The sequence below is a fragment of the Triturus cristatus genome, chromosome 3_1 (assembly GCF_964204655.1).
Source record: "Triturus cristatus chromosome 3_1, aTriCri1.1, whole genome shotgun sequence".
NCBI lineage: Eukaryota > Metazoa > Chordata > Amphibia > Caudata > Salamandridae > Triturus > Triturus cristatus.
In genome coordinates, this window is record NC_140583.1 from 931,031,063 (window position 1) to 931,049,188 (window position 18,126).

The following is an 18,126-nucleotide window of genomic DNA, read 5'->3' on the forward strand; positions in this document are numbered from 1 at the left end:
GAACGTCATCGGTTTCGTTCTGCACTAAGAGACAACACTTTATGCACCAATTAAAAAAGCAATTTAAATGAATGCTGGGTAGGACAGGATTGCGCTGGTTTGTTGCATGGTTTATCGACTGGAATGACACATCACACACGCAATTCTCCCTTAACCCTGTACACACCCAGCAGATTTCAAAATGAGTAGCACAGCCTGCTGTCCAACAGGAGAGACCCGGGCCAGTCACCTGAGGGCAAACGAGGGGAAATCCGTGGGATACAGACAGGAACGTGTGAGTGGCCCTTCACAATGACTACTCTTGCCTTACAAACAATGCCATAAGCAATGAATGCTAAAACCATTTTGCACAAAGGACTATTTGTTCTAATGAGCACAGCCAAGACGCGGCACGCCAAACAATCATAAATGCTTAAGTATTTGTGTAGGAGCGTTTCAGACGTAGAAATGTTGACTGATGATTCACCAGCCACAAACCATATTTCAGAGATGGACAGTAAAGAAGGCCCATTATCATTGTCCACTGCTTCCATGTGCTCATTCGTGCACAATGGGTTTTCTCATTACAAGACACAGCGTAGGCCATTATTTCCAGAAAAAGCATTTTAATCTCATATTTTTAAAGCTATTCTAAAACAGCACCATTTTTAATTGAAACAGATTTAAAGAGGAATTCAAATGCTTGCAAATTTCTATGACTATTTCGGTGATCCACTCTGTAAGCCATGTTTTGGAAAACAGTAAGAAACCTGAGCTTCAAAACCATGGAAAAAATCACTAAGGTATAGTACAAACGGAGGTTCAATCTCAAATATTCGACAACCTTCTTACTATATATGCTACCGGAATATATCGTTTTATATGTCGTGCTGCAAAAATATCATAGCAAAATATCAACAGGGTAAAATTACATAGGCAAGTACGGGCTTACTATTTGTCACTTCTTTTGTGAGTACCTTGATGAAACATCTATTTTCAATGTAGATATGTGTGTACTTAAAAATACTAATAGATACTTACCTACGCAAAAATGTGTTGTTCTTGTCCGACTCATTGCTGTGTCCTGTATGGTAGAGAGCGTGGGAAGTGGACTGCGAGGTACATCTGGTTTAGTGAATAATTTAGTAGCTGGCGACATACTTGGGTGGGTGGTTGGGGGGAGTATTGTTGGGGATGTTTTTGAGTAAGAGAGGGTGGGGGGACTGATGTTCCACTATGTTGTATTGGAGGGTACATGTATGGTGGGCGGCAGGGTAATGTGGATATCTTATGGAATGTTAGATATGGGTCTAGGCTGCGATTGTTGGACTGCTGATGGTATTTTATTTTTTTGATCCTTGTTATCGCCCAGGCATTGGGCCGCGGGGATGTGATTGATTTTACATGAAAATTAATAAAAATAAAATAATGTGTTTGCCAATAGTTTGCTGCAATGTTCCTGCAGCATGACATTCTTGTAGTCGACGTTCACACATACAACCTCCTCAGAGGTTGGTTGAGCAGTTAACGAGTAGTATGAAGCACGCAACTACTTTCTAACTATGAAATAGAAAAAGAAGCGCTCTGTTTGACCATATGATGCAAGTCATATATATGGGGGGAAAAATATGAAACTGAAGCATTCTGTCAAATGTCATGTCATAAGACGTTGGACACACTTGGGAAGAAGACGGGGATGTTGCCCTTGTCCTTACACTCGCTGAAACATAATGAGCCACCTAGCATCTATCTGCCTGTGGATCCCGAAACATCAGTCTCTGGTGCCTTAGATGGGCTTTACCTAGTGGCGTTCTCCACCTGTGCCAAAAATGAAAGAGGCCATTTGTCCTCACTGTGCTATGTGGAGTAAGGAAAAGTGTTTATGGAGAGCCCAATATGTTAAAAATAAATAAATCAATAACAATAAACAATAAATAGCTAAATAAAAAATAAGCTATGGGGCCAAATGATTTTCTTATGAGCTGCCAACTGCTGGTTGCCTAATCCTAAAGTTGCCTTTTTGGTTCCCCCTCCTGCTTCCACCAAGCTACATTTCCTGTCCCTTTATCTCACTCTCTCTTCCTCCATTTTCTCTGCTGTTTTCTCTTGCTCTGGGTCAAAGTCTGATAATGTAAAATGGGTGCAGCACCCTGTGCCTGCAACCAGTGGCACAAATTAAGCATTGTATTCATAGTCGACTGTGTTCCAGAAAGCTGGAACGCTGTGGATGAGAAAAGGATTGGGTGTGGAGTCTGAGACAATACTAGGCAGGGGAGGGAGCTTTAGTTATCATATTTGACAACATCAAAGTGATTAAAAGGCATCAAAAGAGTGGGGGGAAAGTAACATAAATACTGACTGGCATCGAGGAGTGCTATAACCAGAAGGAAAAGGGAGGCGGTGTTATCATTGTATATGGAAATGCTAGTTCTTGTTCCCAGGGGATTCTGTACAAGTCCAAATGATAAAGTCAGATTGGAGATGCCCAAAAATGGCTTCAACCCAAACCATGGTTTAAATCACAAGTCAAAAGAACAGAGGCTGAATCATGAAAACATTACCACTGGAATACGAGGAGGGTGCAAAGATGTACTCTGATTAAGAAGCAGGCCCTCTTCAGCAGGAGTGAGCCCAGCTCTCCAAAGCAAGAATAGGCAAAATTTTACCACAGAATTGATAACTATGGGCTGAAATATACTCCCAAGCAAAGTGCCAGTCATATATATATTTAAAAAGCATAGAGAAGCAAAGATGAGGTCCGGACTCGTGTAGGGTGTGTCCGTAGTAGGGTAAAACGGAGATGTACAGGCTTGGCAGCCATGGCTTTCCACTTCGAGCATGGAAACCTGTCATACATACTACGTTCATTAACAGTTCTACACATATCAATAAAAATACAAAAATACTAAAACAAAATATTACGTTGCACTAGTCATTACTTACTCTGTGGTGTCCAAGCGCTATAACAAGAAAATGTATTACTGACCAACTCAATGATACCAATTGTATCTGCCTGGGAATAATAAAAGGCTAACACCCCTGCAGTGCGATTTAGAACCCCTGCCTTACTTGTTACCCTCAGATCTCTGCAGTAGGCGCATTAACTCTCTGAGCTATCTTCACACCTTAACATAGACATATGGTGCTCTTTTATGCACATCACCGCATATGGTAAAAGGACACTAATCTGCAAAACATACATTTACAGTATTTTTGCAGGCAGAAACATTCACTTGTCTATAATATTTTAATTGCAATGGGCTCCAGGAGATATGATGTCCATTCAGTCAGCTGTTTCTTAAAAATGTCGACACTATGTTATAGTCCATGAAACACAATCCGCCGAATCCACGTCAGTGATTATGACCTGAAATAATAAAGCAGAAAAGGTAGCATCAATCGACTTTTAAATCGCTCTTTTTAATATCCTGCTGTTGAAGGGTGGAGAAAAAGCACTAATTTCCCTATATTTTATGAAGTATCTGCCTCCCTCCCATTACTATTTCACTTACTCTAATTGTTCAACATGCAATAGCTTGCATCCTAATAAAATCATACTTAGCAAGGACGTATGAAACAATTAGGCGACACATTCTGTGGATTTTAATACGATTTAAATTATATAACTATCTTTGCATTCTGTGAACGCCCTTATTAACTCTCCCGTGCATCATTGTGGCGAGCTGTCAGGAAACAAAATGAAAAATAGTTTTAATAGCTGCACCCTGACCTGCTTTATATTTTACGTCAATTATAGCCGCACACAACCATGCATAATTATGAAGCATAGACACATTAAAATGTACACATAATTTGTGTCCTTATACCGAGCCTGGCGATGGGATTCTGAAACCAGGCAGCCGCTTCTTTCCTGTTATGAAGATCTTGCTGTTAATATTTCAGTCTTCTGTGTGCAACCATCTGTCTTGAGTAATTTTAAGTAACTACTTCGTGTGGGGGTGGGAGGGATGGAAAGAAATCTATATGTAAATATATGTGTCACCACTCTGCTTCCTGTATCTTGCTATAGAGCGACTGCAGCTTGAACTGAGGCACTGCTACAATTGGAAATGTGTATTTTTAATTAGCTGCTCAGAAATCCTATAATTTCACAAAAGAAAAGGTCCCTTCTACAGAATCACGCCAATTAGTTTGCAAGTCTCTTTATGCGTTTTAGTTCTAGTTAAGCAGTTTTTTTGTATTGTTTGTAGAAATATTCAGAGTGGACTATGCAGTATAAGAAGAAAACGGCCTTTTCTCTAGGTACTCTACAAGAAAGGCACAATTAACGTTCAGATATTGATATGTAAACTTAATTGAGGACTACCTAGATGATAGATCACTTTATAGACAGACTAAGCCAAGGGAAAGATGGATGTAGCATGAAGCTGCATGAGGAGCATTCTGTGGACAGGGTAAACCAGAAAAAGCTTGAGTGGTTTATGCTGAATTCTAGAAAATTATGATGGCGATTCTAGATATATGTCAATTACTGTGCATAATCACGTCTGATCATGATGTCTCCTCATTCAGTATTCTTTCTTTTGGACCCATCGATTTTGGACATAAGTGGTGGCCTGAGGCCTACTAACTAGGACCCAGCCATTATTTCCTAGGTAGTAAATGCATTGTACTTCCTTCTCTGAATAGACACCACTACCATGGTCCTCACCAATATGTATTTTAGGCCACGAGGGTGACAGTGAAGGGATGTTATGCAATATTAACTGACGCATTTTAAGTTAACTGTAGTAGTTCTGGACAACCCCAGTGTATTTACATTTATGTATGTTATGGTGTGTGCAGTGGGAAACCTTTTACTGTATTCAGATTGCCTCATGTGGTTGTGGTCTAGGTAGACCAAGCACAGAGCTTCAAGGCTGTCTTGTCAGTGGAATCTATATTAGGGGTAAAGAACATCATGCCATACACTATAAGGACACTGCAAGTCACCAAGAACTTCCATAAATATAGAGAGCAACAAGACTGAAGGTGATGGGGATGGACACACCATCACCGTTCCAAGAAATCACTTAAAACCTTAGTGCGAAGTTCTCCCCTATGAAAGAGCGAGCCTGTTTGCAAACATGAAGAACACAAATAAAGCTCTAGTGCAAAATGAAAAATTACAAATGTTTTGCAAAAAGATATAAGAAATAGTTGAATACAAGTCAGTTAAAAAAAAAAGTTGCAGTAGCTTGGAAAATATAGAAACATGCTGAAAGATTCTAGCTTTCTCTATCTAAGGAGCGCAAAAAGAAACATATCATCTCTGCTTATCATTGTAAGCTATTACAATAGAGCAGAAGGAAGAAAAGCAACGTTCTGTTTGCTGCTTTGAATAGCTGCTTTAATTATTCTATGTGACCTGGCCTACCTTGCACCTCAGCTGCTTGCTCTGGAAACAGGCAGTGTGATGTCAGAACCCGACAGCAATAGTGTTATAATAGTCGAGGTATGACATCTTTTATATGTCATACACACGGCCCTTAAATGTCTCTCCCTTATATTATCAACCACACAATACCAACAAACGTACACCTGCATATATGGCTCTCAACAATGGGACCTCGACATCCTCATTAGTAAACAGGTAGCCCAATTCAGGATGATTTGCATCCCAGTACCTGGAGATAGGGCCTGGAGGGTATTTCCAAAAAAGAATGGGATGGTCTCACACACCCCCAGGGTGTCCTGCTTCATCATTGGCCATCCCACATTCACCAGAGAATGCTCTAGTGGCGGGCGGCCCTTGTTGTAGATAGAGGTTACGGGTAGGTGTACGGCCTTTTTAGCTACATGGATACCAATTCCCCAGATCATCCCTGAACAGTCCCTCCATCTATAACGAGGGCTGCCCTCCACTAAAGCATTCTCTGGCGAGCGTGGTAAGGCCAAAAATAAAGCAGGACACCGAGGGGGTGTTTGAGGCCATCTCGTTCTTTTTTGGAAATACCCTCTGGGTCCTATCTGTAGGTACTGGGACGCAAATCATCCTGAATTGGGCAAATTTCTCACTAATGAGAATGTACTCCTCCTGTAGTTGAGAGTCATGTATGCAGGGGTACGTTTGGTTTTTTGTGTGATTGGTCTTTTCTTTATTATCATCGACTTGGTACGTCACAAGTCATTGATTATAAAGGAATCAGTTACTGCCGTCAGGGGTATAGCTTGGTCAGTAAGGTTGGGGGCGGTGAGTTTCAGATTTTCTAACAATCACACTGGCATATAATGTCAAAATCCGACAAGCAAGGCACATGAGAGGCGTTAAATGGATAGTGGAATGGGAGACAAATGCGAATTGGTAGGGGTACTAAGTGAGAGAAAACATAATATTTTGTAAAATAACTAACATTTTTTAAGACTTTCAAAGCGAAGAGGGAGAGAGTGTGTGTGCATTTTTGTCTGTGTTAATGTAAGTTCCTTGTGAAATCAACAGACACCTCATCATAACCGACTGAAGGCACCCGTACCCAAATATTTTCCTGAAAATACATTTGTTAGCGGGGTGTAACACCCGAAAACATCCCCTAAAGCTACACCCCCTGTCTGCCTTTTATACAGGGATTAGAGAATCCCATATATAAAAACCAACAAAAATATTTAACCGAAACAACATTTTAAAATAAGCATATTAAAATAACATTTATTTATTTATACTGTATACTAAAAGTAAAAACAAAACTCATTTATTTAACATATATTAATATTTTAATAATTTTGTTTTTTTCCTAAATAATATTGCAAATAAAAAAAATGAAAACACTATATAGCATTCATGAACTAAAGAAATATAGTAAAAAACATTTATGTACAAATAAACATTTCTAAACTCAAAAAATAAAAAAATACAATTACAATAAATAACTATACATTACATATTAAAAATTCACTATAATCGTCAGTAGGGAAAAAGTTGGACTTCAAAGGGCTTAGATTTACCATTCCGACTCCATTCTAAGCGCCTGTGAGAGGTACTGAGACCTATAAGGACTGTGGCAGCCTGCTCAGCAACCCCATATCTCTACTGATGACAAATGAAATCCATAAACACGTGGAAATGCACCTGTGCGCCTGTGAGAGGTACTGAGACCTGTAAGGATTGTGGCAGCCTGCTCAACAACCCCATATAAAATTTGTTTTTATCTCTACTGATGGCAGATGAAACCCAGAAACACGTATCTAGAGATGTACAGCAATAACCTGCACCAACTTTGGTGGAACATGGCAGTAAAATCTCAAGTACGCATGTATTGAACTGCATTTACAATAATGCTAAGGGACAAACTGTGCTGAGAGGTGAAGTAGTGTGCTCCCACCCCTTCCTGTTTTGAAAAGGCTCCCTTGAGCCATTGAGCTGACAAGCTTGTGGAGATGCACCTGTGCGCCTGTGAGAGGTACTGAGACCTGTAAGGATTGTGGTAGCCTGCTCAGCAACCCCATTTAAAATTTGTTTTTATCTCTACTGATGACAGATGAAATCCAGAAACACATGTCTAGAGATGTACAGCACTAACCTGCACCAACTTTGGTGGAACACTCCAGTAAAATCTCAAGTAAGCATGTATTGAACTGCATTTACCATAATGCTAAGGGGCGAACTGTGCTGGGAGGTGAAGCAGTGTGCTCCCACCCCTTCCAACAGTAGGTAAAGAATGGACTTCAGAGAGGCTGAAATTACTAGTCCCACTCCAGTCTTAGAAACAGTAGGGAAAGCGTTGGACTTCGGAGGGGCTAGATTCAAAATTCCCACTCCAGGCTAAGCAACAGTGGGGAAGGATTTGAACTTCAGAGGGTCTAGAATTACTATTCTCACTCTAGTTCTAAGCAACAGTAGGAAAAGCGTTGGAATACAGAGGGGTTATATTTACTATTCCCACTCCAGTCTAAGCAGAAGTACGGAAAGCCTTCGGGTCTGAATACAAGTTGGGAGGTTAATTCCATCCCGTGCGCATGGGACAGAATTGCAAGCTTGGTTTTAACGCGTCTGATCATTATCTGATGCATTAAATACCCAAATATTTGTTCAATTTCCGCAGGTCAAACCTATCAAAATTTAACAGGGGAAAACATATGGTATTTACTGTATCATGCGTAATTTGGTACGTTAAACACCAAAATCCCCATGTTATTCCCCAGAAAGTCATAATAAGTGTTATTTACCGCACACGATAAATAAAGTATCCTGTGCTATTGTTATTTATCAGGGGCAAAAAAAACACCTCTGCTTGTAATCAGGCCCTCGGACTTGTAAGGGGTTAGATTTACCATTCCCCGCTCCAGTCTAAGCAACAGTAGGGAACGTTTATGACCTCAGAGGGGCTAGGTTTATTATTCTCACTCCAGTCTAAGCAACATTACAGAAAGCATTGGGTTTTGGAGGGGTTACAATTACTATTCCCACTCCAATCTAAGCAACAGTAAGCAAAGTGGTGAACTCTGGAGGGGCTAGGTTTACTATTCACACTTAAGTTTCAGCACCATTAGGGAAAGCGTTGGATTTCAGAGGGTTTACATTTACTATTCCCACTCCAGTATAAGCAACAGTGGGTAAGGTTTTGGACTTTGGAGGGTTTATATTTACTAGTCCTATCCAGTCTAAGCAACAGTAAGGAAAGGGTTAGACTTCAGAGCGGTTAGATTTACTATTCCCACTGCAGTAAAAGCAACAGAAGGGAAAGCGTTGGACTTTGAAAGAATTACATATACAAATAAAAGTTCAAATCATTTATGAAAACTATTTTAATATATAATAAAATATAATAAATTATAGTACAGAGAAAAATAAATACTATATTAACAAAAACACTTTTAAAATTGAAAAAATAAAGAATTATTAAAATAAAAAACTAAAATACACATCCAAATTAATAAAATAAATGTAACAATATAATGTAAGAATGAACACAATTATTAATCAATTTAATAATTAATTTACAATAAATAAATATTTACCATTAAATTTAAATCCCACCCAATTCACCTACAAACCTAACAACCCACCACCAAACTTAAAATTACTACTCAAATTACTAAATCAATTAAAATTACAAACTATATTTTGAAAGATAATGCATAAACTAAAAACAACCAAACTAACAATAGTACCACCTAAAACTATGTTATTACCTAAAACACATTACATTAATTAAAAAAAAAAAATTGCAACTATATTAATGAAAAGAATAATAAAAACAATATTTTGGAAAACAGCATTTCTTACTAAAAAAGGATATTCTTGACAACAATATTCTGTAACACAATATTTGTGTACTAGCAGTAGTTTTTGACCATATTTCTGTATCACAATACTCTAGAGTCAATATTTTGGCCAAATCCTTTCTGGAGGCTGCCTTTCTGAGCTGGTCGGGACAGATTCTTCACATGAGGAGCAGGGTCGGTAATGCCTTGCATATGGCAGGATTTTGTCTAGAGAGCCATGGTGGGTGATTAACAATGGACTGGAGAGCAGCCCAAGCAATTTTAAGTGGCTGAAACTAATTCAAGCATTCTATCCATCACCTTGTTGTTTTTGCAGTTAACGCCCTATTTGTGACGGGCATGCCCAGTCATGGGTCTCATGCTCACTGTGCTATAGGATTCAGCTACATGCCACTGAAAAGCCCCAAGTAGGATAAAACTGGTCTGAGTTGGCTTTCGGTCCTTTCTGGAGGGAGCCCTGCCTGGCAGTTCAGGATGGACTGCTTCCATGAGGAGCATGGTCAGTACTAATTTACATAAAGCAGGTCTTCATCTGGAGTGGCATGGTGGGTGAAGAACTATGAACTGCAATGCTACCTGGAGCGATTGCCAATAGCTCAGATTATTTCAAGCATTCCCTCGATCACCTTGTTATTGCTGCACTTGTAATCATCAAGCTAGACTACTGCAATAGTTCATTATTGGGCTTACACCAATATTTATTCACCCTACTTTACAATATCTTAAAGTTGCTATGAAAACATATATATGCATGTATGTGGCATTTGTATAGTGTAACCTGGCCAAAACGCAGTGAAGTGCTGCACTGTAAAAGAGTGATTGGAGGGGATACTGGGTTCTGAGAGTTAAAGTGGACTATTACTTCATTGTGCTGTGGTTTTCCCGAAATAGGTCTGTATTCAGCTACTTCATAAACTAGAACATCAATGGGGCAGTCCTGATGGATACAGGGATGTCAGCCATGCAAGCATGGAGAAGACCTGATGCCTTATTTTTTCTTTTCTGAACTGCTTCATCTCCAGTGATGGTTTCATTGCTGAATGTCTGCCAAGAGCCACTAGATTCAGTGAGCTTGCCAGCCTGATAGGCAGGGGTATACTTTGTGATGATTTTGTAAATAATGCAGCTCGTTTTGAAGATGGTGTTGGTTGGGAAAGGGAGTGACAGGAGTTCCATCAGGGTGGGATCGAAGTGGTCATATTTTTTCTTACTCCTGAAGAAGCACGGTGTGGTCTGTAAGATACCTCTGGGGGGGCCGTATGAGGGCTAGAAGGTCGAAGAGCAGGGCAGTGCCACCCCGACTGCAAGAGTACAGGGGCTTGAACTCTCATTTTCTGGGAGGAATTGTTATACTTTTTCCAGAGAGGGCTGGTACCTGATCATCTTAGTTTTCTTGGTGATGTATTTATTGAGGATAAGGTTGATGTCCATAGTGAATCCCAGCAACTAGGCATTGTGTGAAAGTTTGGGTTCAAATCCATCTAGGTTCATACTTTGAGCCATGGTTGGAGTAATTATTGTTCTTTGGTATTCATGAATGGTAGGAATTGTTAATAGGTTTAAGCCTCAGTTAGATACTCGACATGAACAATGAGGTGCAGAGAAGATTTGAGGTATTAGATGTCAAGAGCAGAGGGGGTTCTTAAGCAGAGCTGTGTTTTGTCTGTATATTGGTACATTTTGATGAAGTTATTGGTCAGTAGAGTCCCAAGGAGCTCTATGAAGAGGTTGAAAATAACTGGGGACAAGAAGGAATCATGTGGGACTCTGCAGGTGACAGGGACCTACTGCAAACTTGTGGTGCCTTCATGAACAAAGTGGTGTCAGTTGAATAGACAGAAGGTGATCCAGCAAATGACTGGCAGTGAATTCCATTTGTGACTGCTGCATGTAAATGAGGATTGGGTGATCGATGCTGCAGATGGCAGGCGAGAGGTACCAAAATATCAGAAGGTGGGGTCACTTTTATCTGTGGTCAGGAGGGGATCATCTATGATTTTTAATGTAGCTGTGTTTATAGTGCAGACAATGTTGTAGTTGTGTAGGGGATTGTCAGTGTTGATGTGATTTTGGAGTTGTCTTTTTGATTATCTTGTCAATGAAAAGTGGGTGAGTGGTATAACAATAGTTGGCAAGGTCATCAAGGTCTAGTGCAGGTTTCTTCAGGAGTGGGAGGATCTGGCCTCTCATGACAGATTTAGAGAAAATGCCTTGAATATGAGGGAGACATTCTCAAGTAGGAGTGAGACAGCTTCTGTGGTTAGGGCCTTGAAGAAGGATGAGGGTAAAACGTGATCTGCATTGAAGGAGACTTTGAGGAAGTTAAAGATATTGACAAAGTCTGAGACAGTCAGGGGTTTGGCGGAGAACCACAGTGGGATGCAGACCAGACTGAAGGTTATCAGAGTAGAATCATGCTTGGTGTTGTTGATGTGGTTTCAGATCTTCTGTAATGTTTCAATGAGGAAGATGTTGATGGCATTGCATTTGTCTGTGGAGTATTGAACTGGAGAGCTAGGCAGGTCTACAATACAATGCTTCATTGTCTTAAAGAACATTCTGCATCTGTTGGTAGTTTCATTAATGGTGTTGGTATGATATGTGGCTCTGGATGATTTGATTAGTTGCCTGTGTGTTGAGCAGAGGGATTTTAGTAGTGTGAGGTTGCTGGGGGTTCTGTTATTCTACCACTTCCTTTCCTGTCTGTGTATGCAGCATTTGTTGTCTGTAAGTTCTTTGGAGTATGATGGTGCTGAGGGTTTGACTTGTACTTGCATACTTTAGCTAGTCTGTGGGTAATCATGTGGTTTTCCAGAAATGTGTTGAAATCTTTTAGAAGGCTGTTGACATCAGATGTGGAGGTGGCAGGGTAAGACATGAGTTTGAGCTTTAGATTGTCAATGGGGAAGATTTGAGGGAGCTATCGGTTTGATATTCTTTTTTGAGGTGGTGTATTGTTGGATGCTGAGCAGGGTGATGGGGATGGCTAGGCAAATGATACAGCCATGATTTAAGGGAGATTTGCAGGTGGTGGTCCGTGTTATCAAAAAGGCAAGGTTGAGGATTTGGAGTTTCTGGCTAAGTGACATGCTTTACTACGTTCACTATGTTGATGTGTTTGAGGAGGGTGTCTCTTGTTTTTTCATGTTTTAGTTGTCTGGGAGATTGAATTAACTGAGGAGGATGTGAGTGAGTCAGGGTCAGGTGGAAGATGTGGTGAGGAGGTCAAAGAATTTGTCTGTCTACAATGCGGTGTAAGGAGGTGGACTGAGTTATTGAGAGTGGAAAGTGACATGTGAAGATCTCATTAAGCTGGCTATATAGGTTGCTGGGCCAGGAGGATTTATGTATGAAAGTTCGGTCTGAATCTTTCTTATATGTGAGGGTCGCACACATATTTTAGCTTGTGGGAGGAAGGACATCTAGGACGTGCAAGGCTGTGTGAGTGAGTTGTGTTTTTGTAATGAACATTGCATCGAGGTTGCGAAAGGATTTGAGGTCTGCCATGTCAGTAGCATGGATTACTGGAGAGCATGTTAATGACTTGGAGTTAGAACATGCGTTTGGTAGTTTTAGGGTGGGCTGGTAAGGGATTGTGTCCATTTGTTGTGAGGCTGCAGTGTCTGCTTGTGTGATCTATGTCTGGGTGTGTTTGTGGGAATGGGTAGAGAGTGGGTATGACCTACGATTCCCGATGGATGCTGGGAACTTCCATGACACTTCATGTAGGGATGAATGATGTGGAATGAGGATCTGTCTGGCTTCGTCTTTTAAAGATAGTTTTGTTGCAAAAGCAGTGATGTCTATTTCTGTAAAGATGTAAGCTGGGACATGCAGGGATGACCCTTCCAATGGAGATGGGTGCAATAAACTTCACATTTCAGCATTTCAGCAGGTGAGCTCCAAGCTGGATGGCCGGGACCCAAAACAGGGCTACATGCAAACTACTGAGGCTTGGATTCAAAACAGTAAATATAAATGTCCTCCACAACTTCTTCAACATTTGTTTCTCAATACACTGCTACCCAGAACCTACTCCAAACCAGAAATGTCATAGTTTGACCCCAAACCCCTTTGTGCCACTTCCAAGTTCCAGCATTTTTACTTTCTAGGCCAAGTACCATCTTTTGTAACTATAAGGTCATGAGCAAATATTGCTCCGCTCACCATATACTATTGTAAAAATAGTTATTTTACCACAGTATGTTTCACCAGAGTAAGATGTATTATGAACTATATGTTCTGTCTTAGCAATGCTACTCATATAACGGAAGCTATTAACCCATCTAAGAACTGATTACTTCAGTTTAATTTAACAACCGTCCCCACTGTTCTATGTACCACAGTTGTTTAGTGTGTACTGTGTTCGAAATGCTGTGGCTGCTAAATGCAATTCAATCTAGTAGACACTCTTAATAATGGATTATTTTGCTGTTTTCTTTTGGACACTAATATTCTCCCAAAGACAATTTTTTAATCTCCCATATTTTCCTTTTTGCGATCTTTTCTTATACATTATGTATTGTATTTAATTAATTTGGTCTAGACCTTTAAGTACTTCCTAACTTTAACAGTACTCTTTGGTTAGTTTGTTACAGACAATACCACAAGCATTTTCTGAATGGATTACCGTGCTGCTCAGGCCACGCTATCAAGGACAAACCATGGTTTAGTGACAACTCTTCTCCTTAGTTGCTTCTTCTCTCTAGGCAGCATGAGAAGTCACAGTTCACATTATAGATGTGACCACTCTTCAACACCTTTCCAGTCAGATTCTGTACAATTATCAACTATAGTTAAAGACTGCTTTCCCCTACAACTTAACCAGTACTGATGCAGTGGGTGTAAGGAAATGCCTATTTTTGCATGTTCAACCCATATTTTTCTACTGATGCTGCTGGTTTTTTGACTCTGATAGTGCAATAAGGCCTAATAATCAGACCTCAGTGCCAGTGTTCGAACCCCTTATAAAGTGTGTTGTGAATTGGCTACCCCCAATTGACAGAGACTGACTTACTTATACATCCCTAGTATATGGGCATGTAGGCCGAATGTCAACCAAGGCCATGTAAGGCAGAGTGTCCACCCAGGGCATGTAAGGCAGAGTGTCCACCCAGGGCTGCAACACTGATTCTGCCACTCTGTGTGTGACAAAGTACAAAATAGATCCCAGCCTGCCATTGCAGGTTGGGAGGACAGTGGTAACACTGCTAACTCTGCTTTTCCATTGAAACCAATGGCAAAGCCCACACTTCCCTAAACAATATATTTATGTCTCCCCTAAGGACGGCTGATCGAACCCTAAGTCAGAGAGCTGTATATTATGTATAGGACATGTATTTTATATATATGACCTGACAGAAACACTTTCAAATTGTTGTTTTGCTGTGGGAGCATTAGTAGCCCCATTAGTTAACACAGAGTTACCAGCTGACCACTCAGCTCTGCTAACTTCTGCATAGGACTACTGAGATGGGTACTATAAGGTATCAAATTAATCATGGCATTAAACCTGACTTGATGCCCAAGTCAAATTTAATTTCACTACTAAAGAAATGCAACTTTTAGAAAGTTGCCACTCTGTGACCCAGTTTGTCCAGTGGCCTTACATATTCACTGGCCACCAGATAGATCTCTGCCCTCCTGGGGGGTGGTGTGAATGACTACCAGGTTTAGGAACAATAGCATCATGCTACAGGGTGAGGTGTTCCCTCCCTTCGCAGGAAGCCACTCAGGGTGCGAAGCCTTTCCTGAGCAAATGGCAATCACACTCTTGAGGGCCTGCCCTTTGTTCAGGTAGACAGACTGGCAGCAGGAACACAGAGAGGAGACCAGTGCCCAAACTGGTTTTCCTGTGGGCGTGTAGCCCACAGGTAGCAACACCTCTAGGGTAGGCTACTGAGTTCCTAACATCCAAGGAAGAGTTCAGACATCTTGAGAGTGGGCAGCACAGTGCACTTTGGGATTGCTAGATACCACACAGGCTGACAATTTGTCAATAAGATGGAGGGGACATGGAAGCCCATTGACTAGTGACCGCATCATCTCACTAGGGCAATTTCTGGGCATAAATATGGCACCCATGGTACCTTTGACCTTAGATCACACTGGAACTAGAGAGAGGACAGAAGAAGGACTGCCCTGCTGACCCCTGGACTTGGTAAAGAGATGCTGTGCCGCCTGCTGGACTTCACCTGCTGCACCTTGGGCTAGTAAAGAGAGGACTGTGGCTATCAGCATGGAGAAAAGTCACTCCCAAACCCCAGACCAAAGAAGTAACTCCAAGGGTCAGTTGGCTGTCCCTCTGGAACCAGTACCAGGTCCATCAAAGCTGAAGTAGCCCAACTCGGCTATAGCCACTTCTGGAGAATAACCGTTGACTGCACCCTGAGTGCCCCAAGACACTGATCCTAGATGGCCAAAAGTTGCACCTGAGCCTGCCAAACCCAGGAGTGTTGTCTGAGTCCATATTGGTTGCCCAAGAAGGGACACTAGCCTCTGCCAAAAGATTTCACTGGGACCATGTTGGATGGAGGCCGGTTGCCTAGCAGCAGCTGCACCTCTGCTGGCTTAAAGAAGACTTCGGAGGGGGGGGTCCAACGTCTGTGGCCAAAGTTGCCCTACATGACCTGTAGACCAAGGAATAACTGCATAAGCACCCCTATCAACCGCACAGCAACCAGAGTATCCTTGAGCATCTTCCATCTCCTGCATCTGCAGCATCAGGACCACTCTATTGAAGTCTATGGCAGTCGTGCTGTAAAGATGTGAACTGGACTGGAAAACACTTTGGTGGCCAGGTAACTGTCCAAATGCTTCTTATCGGCTCCCAGACCTTCACACTGTCGGATATGGACACCCAAGTCGGGCCGGAATAGTTGCACAAAACTTTACGGTTACTAACGCTTGTGTGCCGAGAAACTGAGATTTAAGTATTCTTTAAAAGTCTATATCTCCAGAACCTGCATGTGGATTTTGCTCATCTTGGACTCTAAAAATTAATTGAAATATAATCTATTTTTATAAATTTGTGTTGAAGTTCCTTTGCATTGTGTGGCTTTTGTTGTTACATTGTTTGATACTGTTAAGTGCTTTACACTAGTTCTTTTGTTTAGGCCCTGCTGCTCGAAGCTGTAGCTACCCAGCTTTGAGTGTAACATTTTACAAATAAGTCTGACTGGACCCAAGACAGTTTTTGTGAGTGTATTACACGGTAAGGTCACACAACCATACCATATAATACAACCGAATCCTCATAGTGGGAACAGATCAAACTAGATTAAGTGGTCAAACTTGAATATATATAAATAGGTTACTATAACTCCGCTCTCAGGCAGCAAGGCTAAGATGGCTGACTAGACACGTTTTGCAAGAGCTCTTACACACGAACTGTAATCCTGACTCACACAGGCCCCATATGGACATTAAAAGGCAGGGTGAAGATGCCTGCCAACTCTGCATTCCCTGCGCACACCGTCTGGACTGCAGGCACTGTACTCAATGGCTTGGCATGGTGCTGCAGAAGACTCCAGCGAGGCTGCGGGCAAGTGACCTACGACCTGCCGTGAGACTGCATCACAACTGACAATGGGGACGGCTTGCATCAGGAGCCAGTAGGGGACCCCCGGGCTGGCTGACTGTTGAGGTACCAGCGGTGGCGATCCCCAGTGGGGAGCACTTTGAGAAGGCGCATGGGTGGGAGAGCCCCCACCTACCTCGGAGCTGATAGTGCACCCATGCAGCCGGGCATGCAATGACTGGAGGTAAGGAAGCAAAGCAGAGGCATGTGTTGGAAGTCGGGAGGCTGGCCCCTGCACCGTTCATGGGGCCTGAAATAAAGACAGTCAGCAACACGTTGCACCCTGTGAGAAGGGTGGTGGAGCTGTAAATTCCCACACAAACTTTGTTAAGGCCCTGAGAGCAGGGATGGGCACATGCTCAATCTCTGCGCTGCCCTTGACTGACTATGTAATAACTGGGGGGTCCATCTGCAGCGTGAAACAGCTCCACCATTCAGGGCTGACCTACAGACACACAATGTTTGTTGGTGATTATTTCTTCATCCTGCCTGACCTCAAGGACTAACGGAGTACAGTAAGTGGTAGGTGAGATGCACTGTGGTAGGCGGACTATCAGTTTACTGGCAGGGGGCTGCTATGGGCAAAGATAAATTAAGTAAGCCACCCCAATCTAACAAAATAATGAACTATGTCACTACAAAGGGAGATAGTAACTCACAGGCGGTATGGTGTTAACAGGAGTCAGAGACTGTCTCAAAATGGTCACCATCATGTATTATAGCAGCAATACAGACCACCCAGAGATCCCTCGAAGTGGTAATTGACACTGTATCCATTGAAGTAAATCTCCTGACGGCTGACATGTGAAAAGTTGTGGATTGGGTCATGGAGACGGAAGGCATCGTAGCCATGCTGCAGTCAGAACATAAAACTTTGAAATCCACAGTGACCATGCGGACTACCAAGGCAACCAAGATGTGGGAGCCTCTCAAAAACTGAGAGACACTTGCGATGGAACAATTACAGGTTTGTGGGACTCCCTGAATGTATGGAGGGCCCCTTGATCAAGCTTTTCTTGGAGGACTGGATCACTGAAATACTACGGCTGCTTAGACTGTCTATGTTCTTCTCGATAGAGCTGGCTTATTGCTCATTGGCGGTGCCCCTGCCACCTGGGGATTCCCCTTCCCATGCATAGATTACTACATTGTTCAACTACAGAGACCGTAATGCAATTTTGCAATATGCACGTAAAGCTGATCTGTTCCCTCATGAAAATGCTTCTATCCTCATCTTCCCGGATTACACAAGGAGGTCCAGGACAAATGAAAAACCTTCCTGACCATAAAGCAAAAACTACACGAACTAAACGTCTATTACAGTCTAATGTTTCCAGCCAAGCTGC

The 18,126-nt window shown here is 41.9% G+C and overlaps 1 protein-coding gene across 3 annotated transcripts in view; it reads right to left on the minus strand.

The window, feature by feature from the left end:
• Window positions 1-588: 588 nt before the first annotated feature.
• GPD2 (glycerol-3-phosphate dehydrogenase 2) overlaps window positions 589-18,126 on the minus strand; it is a 927,571-nt gene continuing 910,033 nt past the window's right edge. For 2 of the 3 annotated variants that reach the window (XM_085645518.1, XM_085645520.1), the window contains exon 18: window positions 3,225-3,346. In XM_085645518.1, coding sequence (XP_085501644.1) covers window positions 3,340-3,346 — 7 coding nt within the window. In that variant the 3' untranslated portion in view covers window positions 3,225-3,339. Of the gene's footprint in view, window positions 3,347-18,126 lie in introns of all 3 variants that reach the window. The other variant, XM_085645519.1, reaches the window with a different exon arrangement.